At 38.5% G+C, this 27404-nt stretch overlaps 1 protein-coding gene across 1 annotated transcript; it reads right to left on the bottom strand.

The window, feature by feature from the left end:
* Window positions 1-13: 13 nt before the first annotated feature.
* Window positions 14-24191, bottom strand: ints6 (integrator complex subunit 6). The gene is made up of 18 exons (XM_059343294.1): window positions 23755-24191; window positions 23536-23613; window positions 22823-22972; window positions 17774-17863; window positions 15446-15629; window positions 11366-11491; window positions 10855-11006; window positions 9801-9953; window positions 9230-9362; window positions 8759-8853; window positions 7894-8004; window positions 7015-7230; window positions 6513-6639; window positions 5516-5658; window positions 5243-5426; window positions 4725-5123; window positions 2956-3049; window positions 14-1824 (listed from the first exon to the last, which is right to left on the bottom strand). Exons 1-18 carry the CDS (start codon window positions 23863-23865, stop codon window positions 1731-1733), a joined length of 2640 nt encoding a protein of 879 aa, XP_059199277.1. The 5' UTR covers window positions 23866-24191; the 3' UTR covers window positions 14-1730.
* Between the last annotated feature and the right edge of the window lie 3213 nt (window positions 24192-27404).

Raw genomic sequence — 27404 nt, 5'->3', positions numbered from 1 at the left:
TGTCTGTAAATAAAATTTTAATACATGTTTTTACGCTCAGGGTGTTTGTCTCCTTTCTTCCATTGCTGCGAAAAAAAAGGACCAACAAACACGGACAAAAACATGTGGAGTCACATCTTTACAGAACACTTTATTTACACGGCCCTTCACAGTGTAAAATAGAAACTTTATTCATGGAAATACTTACAAAAAGGCCATTTTCCACTGAACATTCTCTTTAAATAGTACTCTAGGGTTATTTACATCTTTACAGTGTATTCAAAATACTCTTTTGGTAGCGGCCTCTTCACAAACAAAGACAAGTATGGCAGATTTTGGTCCCTGTCCAAGGAGGGAGGGAACAGAAGAGGGCTGCTCTCTGAATCAGAAATCAACTCTTGACCTCTAGACCTTCGGTCAGATTATTTGTGTAGATTTGAGAAAATTGAATCGGCCTTACAAAAAAAAAAAAAAAAAAAAAGATTGGGAAACTTCTGCAACAAAAAAAAGGTAGTTTTTCTTTTAAATGACATTAAATAAACATTCTCAAATTTACACAAGTGCATTCACGGTTAAGTGACAAGAAGTTGGTTTGAGATTCATGGCGGGGGGAGGAAGTTTTGGGGGCGGGTTAAGTTATTTGGCAGCGACCAGCATGTTGGGACAAGCTGGCATCCGAGACCTCAGTTCATGAACACTCCGGGGGGTTTCAGCTGTTTAATCAGGCTAAAATTAAGATTAAAAACGTGGGGTAAAAGTAGCTCCAATGTTATTGCTGATTATGATGCATTAGTATTAGTTCCTGAGCTTTTTTTGTCCCTGTATTTCAACATTTTGTAACCAATGATGTTGCATCATTCAAAATGATTTTGTGTCGATCTCTCAGAAAACCTGTATTGCAAAAAACAGACTTTTTTTTTAAGTTTCCAGATGTCGTGAAAACTGTCGATCAGTTTTTATCAAAATTATTAATTCTTAAGTTACTACTCAATAACATTAATTGTCAGGCAGGCAGGTAAAACCACAAGTTGACAAATTTAATACTTGAGCAAAGTCTTGCTTTTGTAAGAGCACGGCATCGGAGTGCTTCAGTTAATGGAGTGTAAAAAGTTCATCTCAACAGTCAAACAGAACAACAGACTCTCATCCTCCCACAAAGACCAAACAACAGGGGAAAATGAATGAATGAAAAAGTTTCATAACATCTCCACTGGATCCTGTTTGACCCTGAGTTAGCAACATACAACCTGAACCCTTCCTACGCTGTCACATCATCACAAATAAAACATAACATTCAGGCGCAGGCTGCCATCTGTTCCTCTCCAGAAGCCCTCTGCACGTTTACTCCACCTCCATGTTTGAGGGATGTTTCGCTTTCGTTTGTCTTTTAAAGAGATAAATCGAATTAAAAGGAGTAATCGAGGGGAATGCCTCAGGATTGGTTCACAGATTGGAAAACAAGCCTCATTTAGGCAGACAAACACTTGACCTGCAGCAATAAAATCTTCCTCACTCCCCTTTTACACATCTGAAAAATGCATTTGCATTATCCAGGGTCAACACTGACTTTAGTTTAAACTGTGTGCAAACCAACGCGACCATCATTAATGCTGAGAGTCCACTGAAGAGGTGATGTTTGAGAGCTGGATGCTTGTCTCGTCTCCCTGGTACAGGAGGAGGAGGGTTCAGGAGGATGTGGAGGGTTGTCATGTGTTCATTATCAGTCACTTCAGTTTGGGAATGAGTGGGTCTCAGAGCGTGTCCACGTGGTTCATGTTATTGGATCTGTTGTGGATCTCTTCGAGGAAGTTTTCCAGCTGCTCAATGAGAACGCGCTTCTTGAACCTGAAGAGAGCAACAAATGGTAAAAAAACAAATGTTATGGTTTGTATTCTGTAGCAATCAATCTTTGAGTCTCACCAGAGAGAATCATGGCTTTTTCATTTTTCTATCATTTTGGTTACATTTTAACAAGGTTGTTAACTGTTTTATAATTAGTCTGTAATAAACACAAAGACCCCTCAGGACAAATCAGTCCCCACTGAAAGCCATTAAACAGACAATTTTTGATCCAGCAGCAATTACAGCATCAAATCATGTTTTATATTAAATCAGGTTTGTAATTTAGAGCAATGGCTTCAAAACTGTAGTTTGAACAACTTTCCACCAGATTGAGCCATTTTCTCATGTTTGCCCAAAGGGGAAAATAAATGTGATTTCCCTGGTTTCCACTAGGGTTATTGCTGCTGTATTACAAAGCACTGTAATGTTTGGTGAAATGCATCAAAATCAAGGTTGGTGCTAAACATTGACATATACCAGAAAAATATGAATAAAAACTGTTGCATTGTGTAAACAAACTGGCATTTTAAGGGTTAAAATTCTTAGACCATTGCATATTTGGTAGATAAGATCAGAACTGATGTTGGTTAAAAATATATTATATAGTAATTTTATGGCACTTTTAGGAGGGCAACATTTTTGTCCTATAAGGTAAGACATGGCAGTTTTTTTCTCTTTTAATCAGACACTGCACAAAAAATAAAAATGCATCAAATTCAATGTTTATGCAATTACTACATTTGGTAGTTAAGATCAGAATTTAAGTTGGTTTAAAGATTTGACTCAGTGAAAGTGGATATTATTACTAATATATATTTTGTGGCAGTATATTTACACTGACATTTTATCCTATAAGGACACCACAATAACTTTTTGTAAGGCACAAGAGCTTAGCTCATTAAAAGCAACATGTTGGGTGATTTTAATCGTGATATTTTCAGGAACAATATGATGCTGCTGGTTATCACAGCCCTGGGATACATAAGACTGCCCTTTATCTGAAGAAAGTTGTAAGGGAAAGCCTGAGATTTGTTCCTTAACCACAACCCCACATATTTTATACACAGACAGATTTGTGACAGCAGGGTAAAAAACAGTGATTGTGTGACATCAGAGGAAGGCTGAACTCTGTACCTGGCCGCCTCTTTGATGATGTTTTGGAGGAAGATGAGTCGGGTGTCCAGTGTGCCCTGGATCTGCTTCAGAAGGAGGAAAATCTTCTCGTAGTCTGAAAAAGAAAGAGCAAGTAAATGAGGATTAATCACTTGATTATTGCTTTGTTTTCTAGGACAGCTGAAGTCCTTAATCCAATTAAGGAAACATTTGTTACTGTAGAAACCGTTCTGTCAGCGCACACACCTGCTCTGTCCTTAGCCTTCGTCTTTGGAAGCTTTTGGAGTTTTATTTATCAATTTATCCGTCAGTATTCACATTTTTGTTACAATCCGAAGAATGGACATACATACCTAAACTAAAGGATACTAAAAATATAGGAATAAAGCATAACAACTTTCTATTAGGTGGATTATATTGACTGATTAGGACCCAATTCAATTTTAAATCCGCAGCTTGCTGTTTTTGTAATGCACATATTTTGAGGTCATACCATAAAAAAAAGCTGCACTTTGCTTTTTAAAGTCTTTTGTGCTGTTACAAAAGTGGGTGAGCTTCTTTCGTCTTTTTCTTTTGTGAAACCGAGAGTCACAGTGTGAATAAATTAACACTGGCACCTGGTAAGAGCATGCCATTCAACACAGCAGCCCAATAATAAACATTTAAGCTGTGAGTTTTTTTTGGGAGAAGTGATTGTTTAAATTGATCGCAATGTTTTCAGGCGTTACTGTAATTACATGTAAGGTTGGTATTAAACCTCAGTAGTAGAGGAACTATTAAAATCCTATGTAAAAATAGCTTGTTCAGAGTTGAAATTAGAAAATTTAACTTAAAATATTATAATTATGGAGTAGTCAATACAGAGAAATCCACAAAAAATGATCAAATTGTTAAACTGATTCAAAAAGAAGCAAATTCTCACATTTGTGAAGCTGAAATAATTAAATATCTGTCATTTTTGAAAAAGACTCAAACAGTAAAACCCACATCAAAGAGCTGCAAACCGACACAAACAGCTGTTTCTGTGCCCCTTCTCCTGCTGATTTTGGGTGATAATGGGAACAGCATCCTCTCTGTGTTCCAAGACCTCCTGATTTACACATTAAGCACTGAACAAAACAGGAATGTGGCCAAATTGACACACGAACGTTAAAAAAAACATTCCTCAGTTTATTTTAAGCATGTTATCTGATTTTTTTTCTCTACAACCATCTGGCAACCACTATAAATGATATTGCACTAACCTCCACTGATCTTAACAGTTAGCAATTCATTCATTTTAATTGAGCTTTTCAGCTGTACTTGAATTCACTCTTAATGTGGGTTTTGTAAATCTTAATTTATAATGTATTTAGTAAGTAAACCTGTAAAATGATTGGAGTGAAATAGAAAGTACAATATTTGGGGGGGGGGGGCGTCATATGGTTTTGAACATTACAAAACTGGGTAACATGTTTTTAAATTTCTTGTCCATTAACAACCCCATAAAGATATATTTAAAAGGGTTAGAATCCTTTTAGTATTAGTAAGTGCCAGATTGAAAGTAATCTTTAAATATTCTTTTGTCAGATATTTGTGATATTTAAATGTTGCCATCAAGTCTTAATTTCATCCTTCTTTTGCTAAATTAAAAGATTTTGTAGAAGAAACCTATTTATATATCTTAACCTAAGGCATCAAATAAACAATCACTTTACTTTGCAACCACATCAGCATAAGTATAGAAGAAAATCTGATCACCATTTCCTAAATTAAGGCCGCCCCCCTGCATAGACTGTTTGAATACGTACGTCTGCCAGGTTTTCTGATCTCCTTGGTGATGAGCGCCCTCAGCTCGTTGTTGACCTTTGTTGTCTCTATGTGAATGTGCTTCTTCAGAGCTGTAGGCGACAGGTAGCGAGGCGGCTGGTCCTCCATCAGCACCATTTCTGCTCCTTCCTCGATGCCTGGCGGCAGCTCGCCCTCCCGGGGTCGCCCGTTCTCCTCCTCCTCCTCCTCCTCCTCCTCCTCCTCCTCACCGTGCCCAAAGTCCTCAGGGTCCTTGGCCGTGTGGTTCTCCAGGTGGTCGCCGGGCCCCGAGGGATGTTCCGCCTCAGAGTCCGAGCTCCCGTCTGAGGAGCCGTAGTGGTTTTGGTTCAGGTGGTTGATGATCAGCTCCGGTTCAGGTGCTCCGTCACTCATGTCCATGTCTGCAGGTTCAGAGATTTAAAACATTTCTTCATTTTATTTAGCACTAAATGCACCACAAGTAAAACTTAAAAACTGGCTTCAATCTGTCAAAACATGACTGAAAACTGTGCGAATCTACCTGTTGGTCGGGGGCTGGCCGGCGGTGTAACTGGAGGGGTGTAGGCTCGGCCCAGACGCAGCAGAGGCGACATGCAGCGGCGTCTCTTGGGCCCTCCGCCCGTCATGTTGCTGCTGTCTCCCGGTCTCTTTCCCTTGTTCTGAGGGCCGGTCACAAACTCATCCGCCTCGTCGATCATCATACCCTGAAAGAGGAGGGATGAGGAAGGTGGTCAATTTACACATTTCTCATTCAATAATTCTGTTTTTTAACTCATGAGGGTTGATTTCTTACCTTCTTGTCGAGTTTGAAGGGGTTGCCGAATGTGTGCAGACGTTTGGGCTGCTCAGGGTCAGCGTCTCGAAGAGGCTGAGGAGCAGCTTTGAGGAAGTCTTGGTAGTTGCCCATCTGGGCTATTGGCACGCTGTGTAGCTGATCTGGAAATTCAACAACATGGAGGGAGAATTTTTTAACTATCTACTACCTCTTAAGATGCATTATGAATCCCACTGCTTTCATTAATTGACCAGGTATTCATGTTGTGCAAGGTACTGGAAAACTGATCTGTTCCAGCCTTATCCCCTTAAGCACTCGAGGTCAGTGCCTAACTAAGGTGGGTGGGAGTCAAAATCTGTACTCAAATAAAAGTAAAGAGCACAAAAGTATTTATTGAAATACTTTAGCAGTAAGTAATTTTAAAAAAATAAGGAAAAAAAACACAGGTAATTATTTTTTTCCTTAGAAATTCTTAAAAATTCACTTCTAGTGCTATTTGAACACAAAATCACTCATGCTGTAGCTTTAGCCTGTAGCTGTTTTGGACAAAGACATGTGGATGCATGGCTAGGACAGACTAACAGAGCTCCAGTAGACTTGGGACCAGGTGAACACCGGCCTCTAAGTGGATCATGAATGCAGAAATAATTAAATAAATAAAAAGAAGCAAGATGAATGCATCCAGACGTAAGGGAGTAAAAGTATAGATAGTATTCAAGAAACATTAAAAAAGGTATGCTGCATTAAACTTTCCTGACAAGTAAGATTTACAAAAAACTCTATTACATATAACCCAGTAAATGTAGCATGTTACTACCCACCTCTGATACATAAACCTCAACCAATCAGTTGGCTGTTCTGAAAGAGTCACGTTACACCAGCTGACAATCTTTTTCCTGACAGTCAGCGGTTAATGTTTTCACCCTGACATCAGTTTTTGGGTGCGGTTGCAAGCATAACAGCACAATTATGAGCACACCGTGTGAGTGGGTGTTACAGACAGACAGTGACTTACCAGAGTCCTGCCCTCTGAGAGAGCAGACGCTGGTGTTGAGCAGGTTTCTCCTCATTCGGCTGAGCTGGTCCAGCAGGTGGCTGCGAGGGATGTCGTATGGATTCCTAAAGCTCAGCGGCTTCAGGCCCTGATGAGGACACAAGACGGAGGGGAATTGTAAAGCGACGGTTGTGAGTTTAAATTTACTGTTGAATGGTGAAATACTGTGGAACTACTGGCCATAACAGACTGGATTTACAGTGGATACTGTCAGAGAGGTATGGCCATTTTTCAAATGCCAAAGCCCTGAAGTACACCCAAACAAACTACATAAAAACATCTCAATAAATACTTCAGGAGGATGTTGAATAGAAAGCCAGAGACAGTCTGAGCATGGAGTGAAGTAACAGCGAGTAAATGCAGCTCAGTAGACAGTAGAGTAAAAGAAAATGTTGAGGTGTGCTATCATGGCTGAATAACTCTTCTATCCTCATAAAACAGGGCACATAATCTTAATAATTACCTTATTGAGCAGTGCCAGCTGAAAGCCCTGGAACTCTTTGGGGTTGAGCTCCATGGGCAGTGACGGAGCCTCTCCGGAAAGACTCTGCAGCTGCTGGATGAAGTCCCTGCGCTGGGCCAGAGATATACCTCCACCTCGCCAGCGCACCTTGATGCCGGCCTCAGGTGGCTGCTTCTTACCGATCAAGGCAATCAAACGGTCATACTCGATTTTTGACTGGAAGAAAGAGCAAATTAGGAAAATGACTGGGACATTCAGTGTCTTTCTTACTGTAAAAACAACAGAAACACATGCACATTACAGTTAGGGGACATTTTTTCCGGAAGGGGATCACCAGAGTCAGTATCATATTGAATTTTCAGCACCCGCAATAAAAGTTGATCATATTTTCCTTCCTTAAATTTTCTCTAGTTTTTCTAGAATGTTCTTTTTATGTTGTTTTATGTACTCAGGAGATTTCTGTAAAATTAAGCACAACATTTAAATCAGGAAACAATGTTTCTTATCGAAAGAATAAAAATGTCACCATGCATTGTGTTACTTTAGTTTCACACTTATTTTGTTGTCGTCAAGTTCCCGTCTCAGTACTTTACAACTAACCAACTCTGTCTCTTACAAAAAAAGTTACTTAAATAGGAGTAAATAATGCCTTTGGAGACTTTTTCCACCTTTGGATTTGGTGTGCTGGTGAGTTATTATGGCAGAAGCACAGTTTATATTATACTGACTAAAATTAAAAACAGTGCCTGTAGTATTTTGAACAATAATGGAAGCCAATGACAGGAATTGGGAGAATACGCCAGTTTCACACACAGACACAAAGTGATTAACTGGGATCTGCACCCAAAGGTAGCAAGACACAATATCCCGACTTCTAACCTGTTGACTGAGCTTCTTCAGGTATGAGACCACACTGTAGCTCAGGCCGTACTCCATGTTGTCAGCCAGCAGATTTGGTGCTCCCATGATCCTCAGAGCCTTCCTCAGGGACTGTGGAACAATAAAAGCATTAAGACTGGTGCAGCTGATTTTTCAGTCAAATAAAAACAAAACTTATAGCAGCAACAAGGAACTTTAATTTTGTGTTGAGTTTGGCAGCGCTTATGGACAAAACCTGATCATGTTGTAGTATCACCACCACACCTTTGTTAGCACTTATTACACTATTCACCGTAGTTTTATATAATCTTGATCTGTATTAATTTTATATTTTTCATTACAACTACTACTTTCTCTTTTCCCTGGTAATTTATTTTCACACCTTTCGCTTCTGTTTTTACTGCTGTGACAAGTGATTTTCCCCATTGTGGGATCAATACTGTATAATCTAATCTAAAAGCAGGGTCTGACAGTCTGCATACTTAGTCCTCCCTTCTTTCCGTTAGCTCCCCACAGAGCTCTACAGCTCCTGTCGAGCTCAGGCGCCTCACACCTGACCTTCTACTGCAGGTCAAATGCAGCAGGATCTGGGTCTGTCCTCGGCTGGCTGATTGCTGCTGGAGGCCCTGCTGGGGTCTGACCTGAAGGAGGTTCTGGAGAACCTGCATGGAATCTGACTGATTGGTACCATAGCAGGCATTAAGAGTAAATATCTAAAATGGTCAATCTTCTCACAGGTGGTCTGGTTTGCTTATGTAGGTCATGTAGAGGCATTTGCATTATAACGAGAGTGTCTGATAACCAATTAAAAGTTCATTGTAGCTGATTTAAAGAGCTGAAAAATAATGAGCTGGAGAGCACTGACCCCGATATAATAAGGAGGCATGGTCTTCAGGTAGTTCTCAAAGGACTGTCGCCATTTGATGGTAGGCTTGAACTTGTGCACTTTGATCAAGTCATCTGCAAAAAACAAGAAAACATAAATAGCAGACCGAAAAATTATGTTTATCAGCGACATGTACCTTATAAAAACATCTACAAGTTTAGGGTTTCATTAAACTTTGTCCAAAATGATAATTCATTTACAGTAATCAAAATTATTATTTTACTTTATTGGCACATTATAACCTTGTTAATATGCAGGTGCTGAGAAATGTGGAGAAAAAACATGACACACGAAAAAAGACCGTAACGGCGTACAAAAGATTGGTACCAAGACTGCATTATAATGATATATTACCAGGATGTCCTGGTGTAACTGAGCACACACAGTGACAGTAAGTAGTACTGAGGGAAGAATGACAAATGTGACATGGATCTAGTGTATAAGGCTTACCCAGAAGTGGCAGGAGCACGGGGTAATTGTAGGGCATCACAAACAGGTTGACACAGTTGAGAGCCGTGCTGGCCTTTAAGTACCCAAAGGGTTGGCCCAGGTCACTGTACTTGGCACTGTTACACACAAACACCTGAAGGACAGAGAGGAAATCAATTAACGTGTGCCAACATTAAAACTATTCAAACTAAACTAAATAAACTGATATTAGATGCAGAATGTTTTTAGTTAACTGGGATATAAACATGAACAGGATCTGGAGCCTTGTGCATGCACCTTATGCTGAACTATCTCTTTAAAAAGAAAAATGCACTTTTAAAACTCCCTCTGAGACTTTGAAGCTAATCTTTTCACCTGCACTAACCTCTGGAAAAGTAGGACACAGTCTATGATTGCTGGGCATTTATTACTGTCAAATTAAGAAGGCATTTCTATTATTGCATTTAACTGTTTGCAGATGTAAAGGGCAGACAAAAAGTAGTCTAAAAAGTTTATCCATAATCTTAAGGATTTCAGTTTTTCTATTGAAGTCTGCATACTGTTACATGTTGTGTTGGTGACAATGCTGTACCTGCCAGCAGGTGTGCGGGGACTTCCTCTCCAAAATGTACTGCGTGAGAGGCGACGGCTCCAGCTCGTATTTGTCGAAGGGCACCTTGTCTATCACCATGGGCTCCGCGTCCAGACAGGAGAAACGGACGTGGGGGTGGGCTGAGCGAGGGGGCTGGGTGGGTTCAGAGAGAAACAAATACTGTTATAGTCCATGAGACATCATGTTAACATTCTGCACTGTAAACATCATTATCTAGTCGTAAAATTGGATGGAGACACATGTATATTTTAGACTTAAATTTGCTCTTTTATCAGACCCCAGAATCATTGGTTTATCAATATTTATCAGCTGATATTTGAGAACATTAGATGTATCATTTTTGTGTTATAAATAATATTACTGAGGTTTCCGTTTCCTCACAAGTTCATGTCAAAAGTTATTTTCTGTTTACCATAGGACTATTTCAACTTAATCAAAAATAAAATGACAAAAGACTAGAAATATAATGAGATACATATACTGTGTATATCAGCTACCAGCTATATTGTGCTGCTGGATGCAAATGCTGCACCTTTACTTGTTATATTGTGCAAAATATTTGGTCCATGCAATTCTGTTTTATTACTACTTCCTTTTTTGCTGTTATTATTGCAGGAACAGATATTTTTTATGTCAAATGTCTGTGTAAGCAAAACAAACTTTTTTTCTTCTTTTTGCATCTTAATTATGTTTTTTCCCCTTTTTTCTTCATTATAAACATTTTTTTCTTTTTGCAGCTTTATTATTTTCCCCCCTTTTTTCTTTATTATGAACATTTTTTCCCCCTTATTGCATCTTTATTATGTTTTTTCCCTCTATTTCTTTATTATGAATTGATGTTCTTTGGGACAAACATTAGAAATAAAGGTAGTCTTAGTTATGTGTTGCAGAGCTTAAGGATTATTCTGCTGTTGCTCTAGGACCTAGGCGAGTATTAATAAGCGAAATTCAACAGAGGCCCTAAAGTGTGAAAATTAGTAAAAGTTCATGGTTTTGTCATACATTTGATGATGATTCCCTGCAAGTTACCTACCAGTGTAGGGGAGTTCTGGTCCGGCCAGAAGGCCTCAGGGATGGGCCAGTGACCAATGGGGACACCGGTTTTAGGGTTGGGTCTTACGTAGATCAACTTGTGACAGCAATGCCAGGCCTGTAGACCGGACTTCACCACCTCAGCTGGAGCATCTGGACAGACAACGACAGTAACAGCAGAAGCTGACTTTACTGGTAAAACAACCATCAGCAGTTTCAGACAATAAGGTGCTTGTGAGGTATGATAGACCACGGAATGATTTGGATGAACTGTAACAGCGTGTGGGCAGTTAAAATATGAAAGTGGGGGTTTAAACAGTGACATCCACCAGCTGCTTGTGAACCACAGTAAGGAAAGGCTCAGAGAGGATTTATAAAACACAATGAGTGGGAGAGAGCAAAGGAAATTCTCTACTTATCAAAACAAATACAGTGCAGCAGTTGTCAAAAAGGTCTTTTAGAAATGGATTAACGAATAAAATGTCATCAGGACAAACAGACATGTCTCTTACCCTCTAAAGGAGGGGGGTCGGGCCCAGTCTTCTCAAAGTTTATCACCACTCCACTCTGGATTTTCTGCACAAGAGACTCCAGACACTGATTCAACATACGCTGCGAGAACACGCTGTAGGAACGTCCTGCAACAGACGATAAATATAAAGGCAGAATAAATAAAAGTGAAATATGGATGCAACATTGAATCCAGTTATTGAAGCCAAATCCTTTCAAATCTATTTAGGTTTAGCTTTTAACCGTCGTAAGGCTGCTAACATTTATTTTTGGGCCTTTGTGGTTTTTAAAGTACATGACTGACCAGTGACAGAGTCACACACTACAAGATCTTTCCCCAGGAGGAAACCTTATTTTGAAAGTATGTTTCATCACATTAAAGATTTTGAAAGCAGTTACATTGAGTGTCTTTCTTAATGTTTAAACTGCAGAACATGCACGTAAGGGTTGGGGATAATTTTTTGGAGGAGGATCACCAGGGTTAATTTAATATTGAATTGTCAAAACCAAAGTTGATGAATCTTAAATTTCCTTCATTACATAAATGCATTTAAGAAAATAAAAAAAACATTCTTCAATGTTCTTTAGATATTGTCTTATCTACTCCAAAAGTATGACCAAAATTAAGCATAAAATTAACAAACTTTATCTTTCTCAGTATATGCTGCATCTGATCAAAATAACAAGTAACAAATAATATAAATCTGAGCATGCATTGTTTTACTTGACTTCACTTATTGTTGTTGTCAACATCCTGTCTCATATTTATGACTCACCTGTCCTTAGGACTGTCCTTTATAAAAGTTACTCAAATACTGGTAAATACTGGGGACTTTTTTTAGCTTTGGATTTGGTGCGCTGCTGAGTAATTATGACATTGACGTTAAATTTTGAAAGTAGGTTTTGTCATAAAAAAGCATGCTCATTAGTGTTGTATTTGGCACTTTGCCAGTTTCCTTATTTCCTTTCTGGGTAAAAAGCACATGATACTATTTGAGGGTTGAGTACAACATTGCAGTACCCGACTATAGATACAGCACAACTTCAAGAGCTCTCCACTTAACACTGTACTTATCTTTACATGAGTCTTTTACACTCACTAGATGTCAGCGGCATGCAAAGAGGTACATTTGCATCAAACATAGCTCTGAATCTTTGAATCTGCTCAAGTTTATTCGTCACAGCATCAGTCACAGGGCAGTAAAGGTCACATGAGTAAAGGCCATGAATCAGAGGGTCTTAAAGCCACAGCTGATTGGTCTAATTCAGCCTTTTGGCCATTTGCTGCCTCCAACTTCACCTCTAATGACCTTGTTATGCACCCATTCACTCGCTCATTTCAATAGGCCGTGGCTTTGTGTCATCTCTGCCATCAGCAGTAATGGACAGGCAGCATGTACTGTAGACTGTCGGTGACAATGGAGCTGTGTCATGTTCTGCATTCAGCACCACCGACTGTTACACAGAGCTTTTTGGTGTGCTCTGCTCTCTGTGTGTGTTAATCTTAACCTGCCATCAGCATCATTCTAGTCTGTTCCTCTTGCCAGCTGCTTCCACAAAAAGGCAGCACCAGCACTGGAGAGACACGCTTTAAAGTCTAGAAGTCAATGTTCTTTAAAAGGAACAATGAGAAGGATATTCCTAAAAAAAAGGAAACATGTATAAACTTGTACAGAAATAATTTCTCAATCTTCACTAATGATGCCAGCCTTTTCATGTAGTATTCCTCCGAGCACTAGGTGTTGGTCTTTTTTCTTTTTTTTTTTTTTTACAGGCCGAGGCTGACCACAGGTGATTTAAATACAGGCGTTACTACCTGTAAAGCGGATGTATTGGTACTACCCTTATAAATACAGTCAGAGACAGAACAGTAAACCTGAGCACCACTGTGCCTGTAAAGAAATCTGTATAACTATTTATTTCTACCATTGCACTACCTGTACATATTTTTACCAACCTGACGTGTACATATATTTTACGTCTTTTTTGCCATTTTTAATATTTAATATTTGTATTTCAGTATTTTTAGACGAGAGCAAGCATACAGGAGTCAAATTCCTAATTTGTGCACACATACCTTGATTCTGATACTCTTTGATTCTTTATATTTGATCCTCTTATAAGTTCTTTTCTGTACTAAAAATTGCTTTGCAAAAGTATATATATATATATATATATATATATATATATATATATATATATATATATATATATATATATATATATATATATATATATATATATATATAGAGAGAGAGAGAGAGAGAGAGAGAGAGAGAGAGAGAGAGAGAGAGAGAGAGAGAGAGAGAGAGAGAGCTTAAAAAAAATAAATGTTTCTAGGGCAGCAACAGTAAAGGCACGATGTAAGTTCAATAACTGCTATATTCAGATCTCTTGCTTTGTAAAAGTGCTAATACCACACTGTGAAATTGGAAAGATCTTTAGTATCCATCCAAGAAGAAGGCAAAACGAAAATGGCGGACACAGCAAAGAGAAAAAAACGACTATATGACAAGTGCCGAGCATACAAAGGGCATTCCAAAACGAGAGTGCATCTAGGTTCTGCAATCAGCTGTTTGCAAGGAGCGCATTCTGGGGCGCGTGTTACTGTTGTCAGTGAGCAAGACAAATCATATTAAATGTATCTTTAAAACTAGCAGGTAGACAGCTACGGTTTGGCTTATAGATCGTAATCTTTAGCTTGTCGTTGGGACAAATACAGTAAGAATTCTGGACTAGGTCGGAGAATTTGAGCTTTCAAACTTAATCAAGAGTTTCTCCTGAGGCGCACTTTAACAAAGCCCCAAAACGCTCCACAACAGCTCCAGCAGACCCGCTCAGTGGTTAAAACAAGAGCGTGTGTTTGTACTGGGTTGTTCAGCTCCCACTGGCAAACCTGTAAACACAAGGAACTCTTAATGTTGAGCAACACAGTGCTGAGACAGAGCTCGGGGCTGTCCCCCCATTGGAGTGAAAAACGAGCTGTCGCTAACTTTTTCCTCATGGACAAAAAACTAAACAAAACCATTTTATTCTCCTCTTTCTTTGTATTGATAGAGATGATTCATCAGCTGTGCTATGGAATGCATTTGACAAATAGCTATTTTGATCTGGTGTTATAAATACTTTGAGCTTGTCCCAGCATGTTCCACCAGGCTCTGCTGCTGGAATCAGGCTCCCAGGAGGAACACATTGATGATAATGCTTTTCAAAAATAAAGTTGCAATGACATCCATTTAGAAACAGCTGGCTTTACTTTGTGAACAATAACAGGCAATGTGAAGAGACCATTCACCCCAAAATCAAAACTACATTCTTAATTTTGGGGTGAACTGTCCCTTTAAATATTATGTCTATATATATATCAATATTATGTCTTTACATTTGCCAGCTTTTGGTGAAGAAGCAGAGAAGGACTATGTAGTCTCCATCTTTAATTCTCTTACATATTTATTTCATATTAATATTTTATTAACATGAAAATGTACGGGCAACATGCCAGATCTGGATTTTATCAAGTCGTTGCATCTAGTAGGCCTCTGCAGTCAGGACATAATTATACTTATGATATAATGATAATAGATTTTTAAAAAGTTATCATCATCAACTTCACTTCAGGATAATTCTATAATGGTTTCACTTTATTATAAAGAAAGGACTCTAGTGATTTATTATTCCACTTCCATAAAGTCTGGCAATTTATCAGTGACATATTTTTTTATTTTTTTTTAAAAAAAAGGGATAGTCAAAATTGGAGTGGGAGAGGCTGAGATATCCTATGGGTCAAGCACTTAAATTGCAACAATTTCATTAAATTCCCTTGCCTGTTAAATGCCCTCATTTTTCAAACTCCATTCCCCGAGTTTCCACAGAAACACTAGTTTTCTGTCAAATATTTAAAGTCTAACTCAATATGATGCAGATGTTTTCTCAGCTGCTGATACTTTACAAATGTAGGACTCCTCTTAGCGAGTTAAACTGACCTTTATGTGTAAAATATGTGATGTTCCCCATTTAGCAATGCACTCCACACAGACAAATTATACATTAACTAAACACCAGAGTGTACTCTGTCTGCCTACCTCCGGTAACCTCACACATAGGGGTGATTGGAGAGTCGTCAGGCGGGACACCACCGAGGGGTTCGGGCTCCACCGAAGCGTTGCCAGGGATTCGCAGCACCAGAGAGAACAGACGCTGGTCCCAGCGGAAGGGCTCCTTGGTCAGCTCGCTGCCCGGCAGCGGGGTGGTCAGAGGCAGATGGAGCTGCACAGTGGAGGAGAGAAACAGAGGATGGAGTGTTAAAGACAAAATGAAGCAACAGAAATTTGTCAAATTTGTCAGACTTTCCTTTACAGATTATACTGAGGTGGCTTTTCTTTAACATCACTAGTTGTTTTAGAATTAAATAAAAATCAATCAGCAGGATTTTCGAGGGGAAAATTGAGAAGGCGACTTAATTTATCAGACATTTAATGCACTGCCTCATCCAAAAATAGATATTCCTATTTGGTTCTTATCAATAGACCTTTTTTTCTATTACATTAGCAGAAAATGTACTATATCCAGAACATATTTGCTATTAAAACATTAAATTATATAAAGCATCATAGAAGATTTAGTTCTGTTGCCTGCCCCGAGTCATCAAGAATACAACAGCAGATCTAAGGTTGGTGGTCATTAATCAACAATAATTTAATAATTAACGTCAAGCGAACACAGACTGCAAACTGTGCTGTTAATGCTATTAAAAGATCTCAACACTGTGTTGATTCATCAACCCTTCACAGTAACAGGCTCCATCATCCTACACCTCAAATACAGATTCTGATTTTCTCATAGATTTTCCTTTCAGACATTTTCTTCAGCAGCCCAGACTTTTAAATCGCTGCCAGAAGATCAGCAATTACAGTCAAAACTTCCCCACCAAAAGCCACTCTGTAACTTGTGCCCAGCCTGGAAATATCACAGAGGCCGTGAATTAGACTGCAGCTGCAGAATCAGGGATTTAATTGCATGTGTTTGACCTTCGCAACTTTTGCTTCTTAAGCTGCAGAATTGACTACATGACTTAATAGAGTCCTCTCCATCTCACAGGGAGTAGCAGCACAAATATTCAATGTTGGATGACAACTTACAGATGGAGAGGCAGAAATAAATTAATAATTTAAGACAGAATGAGTTACTGAGTCACTGGGAGGACAGCTTTACTCTGATGAGCAGACCACAAAGGAATCATCATGCTCACAGCCGTTCAGAGGCAAAACTACATGCTCAAACGACCAACCTTTGTAGATCTGCTGTCAGAAGTAGACATTGGACACTCAGATAATTAAACCGCAACTGATGATGAATTAACTTAAATCAGGCAATTGTTTAACTCATTTGCAAATCCATTATATTAAAAAGAAAAGCTGCTTCTAGATTTTCAAATGTGAAGAATTTCAGATTCTGTTTTTAGACCTTGTAAAAGGTTTTGGTTTTTGGTTAAGTTTGTCAGCATGACTACAGCAAAACTGTTTGCCCAATTTTCATGTAGCTTTGATGGAAAGGTGTAGCATTGGACAAAGAATAATCCATTACATGTTGGAGAGGATCTGAAACACAGGGTTGACAGACATCATTTTCACTGTTAACACCGCAAGGTAGGGAATTTGTGCAGCATTCTTTTAGTGTCCAAAAAAATCGTAAAAAATTATTTCCAATAATAATTCACCGTTAGTATGTGAGTATTACTGTTAAATTTAATCAAATTGAGTTTTGTACTGTTGGTTACACAAAACAATCAATTCTTCATCACATTGTGCTTTGAAAAATTATGATGGGCATTTAAGACAATTTTCCATCATTTCAAAGTTCACTTCATCAATTGATTAATCATCAATTAATTGATAAAAATAACAGCAGATAGACTGATTCGAGCATACACTCTTTCAATGATCTAGCAGGTGTTTCTTTGCCGTTTTGTTTTTTTAAATCATTATTATTCATCTTTCTCTTTGTACTGTTTGTTTCAAAGAGTGAATATTTTCAGAAATAAAGTACTTAAAATAAAAAATAAAATAAAAACAGCAGATTATGGCATAATAAAAATATTGTTAGTTGCAACCCTAATCTTTATAAATTAAAGGCTTTAACTGAGCAGCATTACAGTTTCTATCTTTCTTTCAATGTGATTATATTTAGGTTAGTCGTAGCTCACAGTTAGAAAGGTCACATATGGACAATGGGGGGGTTCTGACCTTAACTATTAAAAAAAGTTTGCAAAAGCAATTTTCCTGTGAATTTAACTTCTAGAGTGACAATAATAACAGGGAAGGGTTGGATGATATAGATGCTTGTGTTAAAGTAAACATTGAGATCAGACTCCTCCTCATAGCAAGCAGGAAGCCCTCCTGATGTTGGCTGACCTCATCTTGGACTCCACCGCCGCTGGTCAACTTGTTGCCGTCTGTGATGGTGATGATGATGGCGGGCTCGAGGAAAAAGGGGTTCCTTCCCTGTGGAGACAAATTCACAGTTGTTTTGAATACAAAAGTCACAACTGCAGAGAAAAGCAGAATAAAAAGAGTTGAGTGCAAAATATTAGCAGTCGTATGCATGTATGCATGCATATATATATATATATATATATATATATATATATATATAGCACTTAAAATGCATAAATGAGCACAGATAACTTGTTATGAAGATAACTTTAAGGGGATCTATTTTAAGTGAGTGAAACTCAGATATATATATATATATATATATATATATATATATATATATATATATATATATATATCTGAGACGCCTATTAGAGTGCATCTGCAGTGTATGTTCACGCTATCCTCCACAGTGTGAGACTACATTACCTGAGGATCTATCTGAAACATCTCTTGTGCCAGACCCCCACAATATTTCATGACACCAGCACTCCACACACACTGATAAAATGAAACCGGAGCAGCACTGCATTTATCACTATGCATCAGCCCTGTGGGATCTCCACAGAGGCCACAGAATAACTTGGTGAGTTAACAGTGTGAAACCTCAACGCAGGCCTGTCAGCAAACAGTCAGCACACCGGACCTCACTGCAGAGTCACAGTGAGGCTTCATAAAGGCCATCCTGTTCTGACAGCGCTTTGATTATTAATGGATGTGGAGCCACTCAGTTTGGACTCTACCTGTAGGCTGTGGTTTCTGCTGAATGATGGATCTGTCCAGTTACAAAAACAGCCCAAAGTAAACAGAGCAGGATACTACCAAGATCCACTGTACTGCAGGTATCCATGACAACCTGGCTATTTTTTTTCCTGCTACTCAAAAAAAATCCCATTATGATATCAAGCACTTTCTTAGCATACAAATGAGTTTTGCGATGAGGCTAACTTGCCAGACGAGTGATGATTTCATGTGCTCACTTAAGCCTTTACTGTTGCTATGCAATTAGGTGTTGGTCATAAGGGGCGAAAAAAATGTAGCTTTAAAAACAGATTGTGACATCACATCAGTTCATACTGATGATACAGAACAGCAGCGAGTTCTGCTCCTGTGATCTCATCCGCTGCAGTCTGACAGGTGAGTGTATCTTCACCAGTAGAGCTGCAGAGACAAGCAACACAAAAATTACCAACTATTTTATAATACTAAAATATGTAGATTTCATTCTTTTCATTGCATTGATTGATAGTAAACTGAATACCATAAGAGTTTGAGCCGTCAGGTTTGAAAGGGGTTTCCTTATTAAAATAAAAAACTGTGAAAATGACATTATTTATCAATGCCAGAAATCATAAAAACAACAAATATAAAGGGAACTTCTAATTTCCAACAGTCCTTTAACAAATCATGTGTAACAACAAATGCATCCGTCAGAAAAAAACAAATCTGAGCTCATTCTACAGGTCTCATTTTTTTCAAATTCTCCTAAAATAAGCCATTTGTACTGACCAGATTCTGTAAAAAACATTAAATTATTGCGCTCCTTAGCACAAATAAGAAGCCAAGAAAGACTCTGCTGAGACCAACAGTCATGTGACAACAATAAGATAAGAATAAGTAAAATGTGACAGACTTGAAACTGCTCGGCATTCAGTGGGTTTAAGAGAAAATTACCAAGACATACATCAATAATGAAAATAATCAGTAGTTGCAGCCCCAATCATCTGCTTCTTACACACATCCGTTAAAAGCAGCAGGATCAGCAGGTCTGCTAACACAGCGGCCGGCTGATGGAGATCCATTAAAGCTCTGTTTATCATCTGCACTGACATGTTAACTTCTGACCAAACATCACAGGTCACATTATTTCCTCGCTCTCCTTTTTTCTGGGGCTCTCTGTCTTCTGCCCTTTCACTGCTCTCTTAATGAAACTGTGATCAGTGTCAGGATTACCCGCTGACTGGCTCCCTCCCTACCTTCTTACTCCTCTTCATCTCCCAAGGGAGAATCATCTCAGATGCCTGGCAACCTGGAGGGCTCTTTGTTACTGTAGAGAGAAGCACTCCAGGGCAATTTTACTCCCCCACAGCCTTACTCCCCTTTCTCTTCTCTCCTCTCTCTCTCTGCCCCACTGAACATCTTACACTTTGACTACTTGCGATCATGACACATTAAAGTTGACTTTTCTTTATGAATTAAATTGTAAAGAAAAGCGGCGGATATTGAGTTATTATAAAGGGCACTTCAAATACAAAGTCAACAGAGCACAAGCTACCGCATCACTTCAATTTGGCTTTGATTTACAGCTGCTGAAGTAAATTCAGACAGAAAAACACATAAGAAGCTTGTGTAGTCAAACCTTTGACAGCTCAAAGAAAAGAGCTGAACCTGAAAAAGGTTGAGCCTTGCCACTTTTCTGCTCTGAAATAACAAAGACTTATACACAAGTTTGTCTACGTTTATATGAATTTAGGTTCATCAGTAACACCTGGCCTGCTTTAATTAAATAGACACTGATAAAAGACTAAAAGAGTATTATTATTATTCTTGTAAATGGGCCTCTTGCTCTCAAAACAGAAAGAGATAAATAATCTGCTTGCAAACAATTTTATGCAGAAATACACTTGTTTCACTGCTCTTCACTTAAAGGAAACAAAAAGAGCAACTAAATAAAACATGACAATAGAATAAAGCGGTAATGCACCACCATCAATTAAACATACTGACAATTCATTTTTCTTCTTTTTTTAAGATTATAAGCTACATATCTTCAGATATTGATACCTAATATCTGTTGGTCGAACAAAGGCGTTATGTCGACTATGGAAAACTACAAAAGGCATTTTCTATTTAACAATTCCCAACTTTTTAAATAATAAAATACAGATTAATCTATCAAAAAATAATTCATATAATTTATTATAATGATTGCAACCTTGTAGCAAAGGTCATTATCCTACTTCTTTTGAAAGGACATAATAAGCTAAATAATAACACTTACTGGTCATTATGACATCAGCCATGATAGGTCAAAGATAAAGGGTGAGGACGCCTTCCTTTCTGAAACTGACTTCCAGTTCTGAAGAGGTCATTAAATTATAAATACAGTTAAATCAACCTGTCATTAGAGGTCAGCAGTGACCGGAGCAGGACGCTGTAACCTTAATCTCGGCATGGGCTGTTTGTGTTCACCAGCATGTATCTGTGTCCATATCACTTGTGCCAACCCGACAGCACGGTCGGTATTTGACATTCAAACTCCCTGAGTGTCTTCTATAAATCATGTTTGATTTATGTATGCATTCCCCTGGGTGAACAGGATGTTCCATGCCATGTTAATGCTTGTTAAGCTTTCTCTATTGCTCCTCCAGACTTACCTCCACACTGAAAAACAGACGTCCAGGTTCTACAATAACCACGAGACACTCAGCTAGCAGTCAAACCGAGTACGGACTGAACTTTTACATTAATTATGACTATTTCAGCAGAAAACGGCAATTCATTTCAAGACTCTGGACAAAGGACAAAAAGAGAGATGTGATGCATCTCCTGCAAGCTTTTTTCTGTTGCTTTCAAATGTCTAAGTAACTTGCTCAAAGAAGAGTTTGTCACCTTCTGAAACCGCGAACACCATCTTAAAATTTCTGTCCATCATGGCTCAATTTTCAACTAACTGGAGGTTTGACCACAGAGACTTAAACTGGTGATGTCATCAGGCGGCACTTTTTGGGAGCAGGGCCAGTACTATCAAATTAGTCACAGACATTGTGAGCTCAATTAATATATGTTCGCCATATTCAGTCCCAATTAATTTTATGTGAATGTAGGCTTCTAGCTGTGAATCTGAATCTGTGAACTCTGCTGCACAGCTGGAGCACAGAGACTTGTTTTCAAATTCACAAATTAAAACAGCACAATGGGGGGAAAATGTACTGTAGGAGTTTAAAGTGCTGCATTTCTTCTTCTTGTAAAGCTTTTTCTTGAACCTCCTAACACTCATGGTCTGTAGAGAATATTTAAATAATTAAAAGACTACTGTAAGATATAGCACAATGTTTGCTGTTGACTTGAATGGGGGAAAAAAATTCCAGCTGCAAAATTTTACACTGTCTAAATCTCAGCGTGAGTAAGACAATTAACACTCCAGTAAAATATGTATTTTTCTCAAAAAGCTTGAGAACAGAATTGAAATGCAAATCAGCGTAGAAAGTGTAAAGGTCCTCTGGTAAGCAAGAACATACATAATACACACCACTTTAAATCTACCAAGCAAAACTTGATGCAGTCTAAAACAGCAGCACGGCACGTTATTTGTCATAACCCTTGACTTACTTTTATTGTCATAGCAGAAGCTGTGCTCTTACTGAGAGGGGTTTCAAATATTTACGTCAATGAGGGAAGACTAAAATAGTTGAAACACCACTGAGCTAATGCCATATAATCATACAGCAACCTGCAACTTGATCATTAAATTAAAATAACACTTCCCCTTAATAGCAAAATAAAACTGAACATTATAAAGATTTTAATTGGTATAATTTAAAGCAGATATACTGTAAAAGAGTGCATCAATGTTGACTACTACACCTCCTTTATTAACTTGTGTGCAGATTAACTGTTAATCCCTCCTAATTTTAAATACATCATGCACTACTGGGGTTTAAGTTTCAAAGCTAATAATATTGGCATGAAGCTAAATGAATTAAAGCATTGTGGCGGTATGCAACACCAACTAAAGTCACCAGATCAATAGTGAAATCAAAAGCGGCTGCTAAGTTGAAAAAAACAAACTTGTTCCTGTTTTTTGTTTTTTACTTTGCTGCTGTTTGTTGGTGTCACGAGCACATGACTGAAAGTGTGTGGGGTCACAGTATGCAGGTGGTTGATGCTTGAAAGACTGGGGATGGGGGGGGGGGGAGATGGGGTGGAGGTAGTAAAAGGAAGGTGGTCTTTGGGGGGCATACAGCACCTTGTTATAACACTTTTTTATCACCCTTTTTCCCTCTCTGCCTCTTCAGTGCTACATACCTGTCCATAGTTGTCTATCCCAGTCACTAATCTATTGAGATTGAGTAAATCAAAAGCGGTCCTCAAGGACTGGCCGATAGACGTGAGTCCGGCTGCTTGCAGGTTCCTCAACTCTGTCATGAATGTTGCATGGCTCTCTTTCCATCCAGCCTTTAAAAACAAAACAACAGCAAAAACATATTGGTTAATAACATGTACACAGATATAGCTGCACCACTGTTGTGAACACTAGATAACTTCTGCAGATGTAAATAATTAACTTTTTACATTTTTTATCACAACTGATAAACATATATAGGTCGTTTCCTCTCTGCTGGGAGAAGAAAATAATTTCACAGCACTGCAGCCAAGATCCGTTTCTATCAGGATACTGCGACCAGCAAGAAACCATGAATTACAAAGTGTCAATATGTGCCGGAACTAAAGTGACAATTTGGTCTAAACAAGTAAAAGTAAGCTAGTCTGTCATCCCCCCCTCCTCCTCCTCCTCCCTCCCCCCAGATATCACCTCGCTGTATAAATAACACCCAGAGTTCCTTGCTGCTCACATTGAAACAAAATGTCGGCCATGTTTTAAAAGGGGTATGAAAGCTCCTCCTGAAGATTTTCTCTACACAATTGATGTAGTGATCACAACGTGGTGGAGCTGATGGAGGGGGGACAGTCAATCTGCGCAATGTGAAAGCTGGACATGACCCGAAAACAAACTCTACCTTGATCCCGAACGGAACGTCTTCAAAATTTACCAACATATACCGGTCCCCTCGGCTCGCCGGATCTCTCCCTCTGAGCTGTGGAAATAGTAGAGAATTATTTACGGTTATCGAGAGATTCGGGTTTTGACAGGCGAGCTTGCAACAGTACAATGATGATCTGAACCGCAATCCCGCTCCGGGATCTCCCAATATGAGTGTGTCCCGTGGTTACAGTACCTTCATAAAAGTCTCAACAGCGCCTTTTGCTATGTCCAGATAGGTAGTGCCCAGATGGGTGCGCTGGTTCATTGAAGCGGACGTGTCTATCAGAAAAAGTAAAACGGGCATTGTGATGGTAATGACACGTTCTGCATGGACTTGGTGTCAGTACAACCGGCCAAAACGCAAAAAAATCTTTTGTTCTCCTGCCGCCTGTATCACCTCTCAGCTAGCTAGCTAGCTAGCTGGCTAACTGTCTGTCTCACACATTCTTTCAAAAAAGTGTAAGAATAGTGAGTGTAGAAGCCCTTTCCGGGCGAACTAAACTAAAAACCTCACACCCTACGGGCAGGTTATGGATTCACGAGGGATTTTGATAATTTTTACAATATTTTGCAAATATTCCTAAGTTTTATAGTAACAAAGTTCCCCCTCATAGTGTGTCCCTGCTTCTCCCTACACTGAATGCGCTGTGTCTTGTCCACTGGTTTTAACCTAACCGTCTCGTTTGACCCCGCCTCCCAAGCGGTCTTTCAGCGTCACATGTACAAAAGCTCGCCTCTCATTGGCCGCCCCGGGCAGCTCATTACCATATCCAAATAAGGCCAAAGCTGAGCGTCTCATGCGCATGCTTGCTTGTCTGAGAGGCAGGAATGCAAGGAAAATATTCTGTACATGCATTATGTGTTTTTAAAGAACAAAACATATGTGACGACGCACTCTTTTTTTTGGAGCATTGCCGTAGTTATTTGAGGACAAACTGAAGGATGAGCTCATGCCTTCCCTGGGAGCTGATTACATAATCAACATTTACTTCATCCTATGCACGGGCGTGGGCTCCTGTGAAAGACAATCCCTAAGACTATAGAGAGAAAACTGAAGATAGACTGTGTATGTTTTTTAAAGGAGTGAAATATGCACCGAGGGGCACACAGTTAGCACTTGCTGACACTATGGCACTTGGTTTTCATGTGATGACCAAATAAAGACAGCCCTTTCTGCGAAACGATGAGAAGGAAGAGCTGTATAGTGGCTGCAAGGGATTGACATGCGCGCACACGCACTCACACACCCTGCAGCTCTAAGATGGCTATACTTTGTCTTCTTTTTCATATCTGCAACAATCACCTACATAATCGCTATGAAAAATAAGACATAATTAAAAAACTGCATTAGTCTGGAAAGAGATTTAGTAAGGGAGATTTATTAAAGTAAAAGTCAGACTTCTGTTGCTTCCCATCACAAACAAGCAGTGACATATGTCTCAAGTAATTCACCAAACATTCTTAGTGATCTCCGACAGGCTCACACATCATACTGGGCTGGTTATAGTGTCCACTCTTAATGCCACATGACACTCAAGCCAGACGTGCACGATTGTGCAATACAATTTACATAATGTAGCTCCTTGGAAAATATCATCACTTCCGCAAAAATAAGAGGAAACCATCCAGTGGCTGGCGGGCGATAGCAGAGAGGAGGAAGGTCTATTGCCTGTAGTTTGACAGAGTTCTCTGGAGCAACACACACACACACACACACACACACACACACACACACACACACACACACACACACACACACACACACACACACACACAAACAGTTCGTTTTCCGGTGTGACACTGACAAGTTTTCAGAATAAATTATACAGATGGAAGGTAGAATAGTATCTAGAGGGCAAACTTGAACACTAAATAAGTTGGCTTTTATTGCAAGTGACACCAGTGTGAACCGATTAAATTATATGCACTGACTCAGTGGTAGAAAATAAATTAACCAAGTAGCACCCATTGTATTCAAGTATTGTCATCTGAGATACTTCAGCAGGCTATATCAATTTACCCACCTCTAACAATATATGTAAGATATATTCCACCACAATTGATCAACAATGAACAAGACTGATTTAAATCACAAAACACATGGTCATCTCATAATATATGATGCACTGATATAGGTTAAACTATCCATCAGCATATAGAAGCTTTATCTTGACCAGTTTACATGTTAATACTTAATAATGATGATGATTTAGTAAGGTATTTCAGTATAATTATTACTTTATACTCGCATAGGCTATAGCAAATGTGATTTTAAAAAAAAAGCTGATAATGCTTCTAAAATCAGTAAAAATGTACATTTAAAATTTAGTTTTGAATACAGGACTTTTGCTTGTAATGCAGTAGCTATTTTTTTTAATATCGTTGCCTAACTTTAAAGACCTCCTTCCCAAGAATACACAAGTCACCTTGGAGTTTACATTTACACCAGAACTGTAAGATATCCTCAATAATATGTTCTCCATTATTTTTGAATTTGTTGTTTTTATTTTTCTCCTGTTAATTTTTTAAACCGTTTTTTTTCCCTATTTGCATTTGTTGCAATATCAAAATATGCTCTCTACTAGCTGCTGTTGCTTCTACATATTGAATGCCTCCAAAAACGAAGAACTTGATTTCATAGTTTTCCATACAACACAGCTACTGTACTACTTTTACTTAGCTACGCTTAAGACTTTTATTCCGAAGTCCAGACGAAATGTGACCGGAAATACTTGTCCTCATGTTACACATCTTTTTGTAAACAGCTTTTCAAGAGGTGGCCTACTGGTAAGTGTTTTCATATCATGTGTCACATTGTTGTTTTTGCTGAAGTTAAGAAACAACACATAAACATAACACTAGACAATGAGTATTATATATTTTTTTCTTTTATTACAGATAACAATTAGCTTAGATCAAAAACGTTACCAAAACATAGGCTACATTATTGTCAGTAAATGTTTTACTATGAAAGTCAAGACCGGAAGTGTTATGTTTTGCTGTAATGGAGACTTGATTACTGTTTTGGTCTCTCAGTCAGTGAAATGTGTGAAGTTACCAAACACTACTTAAAGAGAAGTGACGTTATGTTATTTTAACATAAAAGCAGCCAACATATGTCGGCGATAACTATTAAATAAAATAGGTATGGATTATCAGGGACGACTGCCGTTCTACCTATAAATAAAAAATCAGCTCTTAAAATAGTAAGTGGTTAACCATGTGGGTCTGTTATTTTCTCATTTTTATTATAGGCTAATAATATAGTGTCATTTGAAATCTGACTTTTTAACACGTCCTCATGTAGGCCTATGTCATGTTAAGAAGTATTTAATAAAACGTAATGACTCTATAATATATTGAATCACACATTTTATAAAGTCAATAACAACTGTTTCATTGGTTTCCCAGTTAGGTATCAGCAAATTACAAATGCAAAAATAAATCATTAGCCCAGTATTCCAAGAAACCTAAAATAAACAATACTTTAAACAATAAGAAATATAAAATTGGGAATAATATACAATATAAATGGATTCAACAGTTGAAATTGCACCATTACACAGAGAAAAGTATGTACATTGCACAGTGGAATGATAATATACCTGATTGAAGTACTGAAGGTATTGATATTGCACAGTTTGTGTACATTATAGTGTAGTTATTGCCAGTTTTGGTGTGGAAAGAAAGTTGCGAGAAAGGAGCAAGCTTCCCCCCCCCCCCCAAATCATCTCCTCATGACGCCGGCCACCTATGGTAAAATCGCCTGCATCCTCAGTTGATCAGATCATGTGATTTTACCCATTTAAGATCATCACTTATTTGACAATTTGCCACATCCAT

Source organism: Centropristis striata, chromosome 10 (assembly GCF_030273125.1).
Source record: "Centropristis striata isolate RG_2023a ecotype Rhode Island chromosome 10, C.striata_1.0, whole genome shotgun sequence".
In the NCBI taxonomy this organism is placed as follows: domain Eukaryota; kingdom Metazoa; phylum Chordata; class Actinopteri; order Perciformes; family Serranidae; genus Centropristis; species Centropristis striata.
This window is presented reverse-complemented; position numbering and strand designations above follow the sequence as displayed.

Bases quoted from the DNA above. Each gene is read 5' to 3' on its own strand.
- ints6 (XM_059343294.1), bottom strand. From the start codon at position 23,865: ATGCCCGTTTTACTTTTTCTGATAGACACGTCCGCTTCAATGAACCAG. The intron at 5,659-6,512 runs GTAAGTCACTGT...TTGAATTTCCAG, and splicing joins TCTCAGAGGGCAGGACTCTG to ATCAGCTACACAGCGTGCCA. The intron at 5,427-5,515 runs GTAAGAAATCAA...CTCCTCTTTCAG, and splicing joins CCTTCAAACTCGACAAGAAG to GGTATGATGATCGACGAGGC.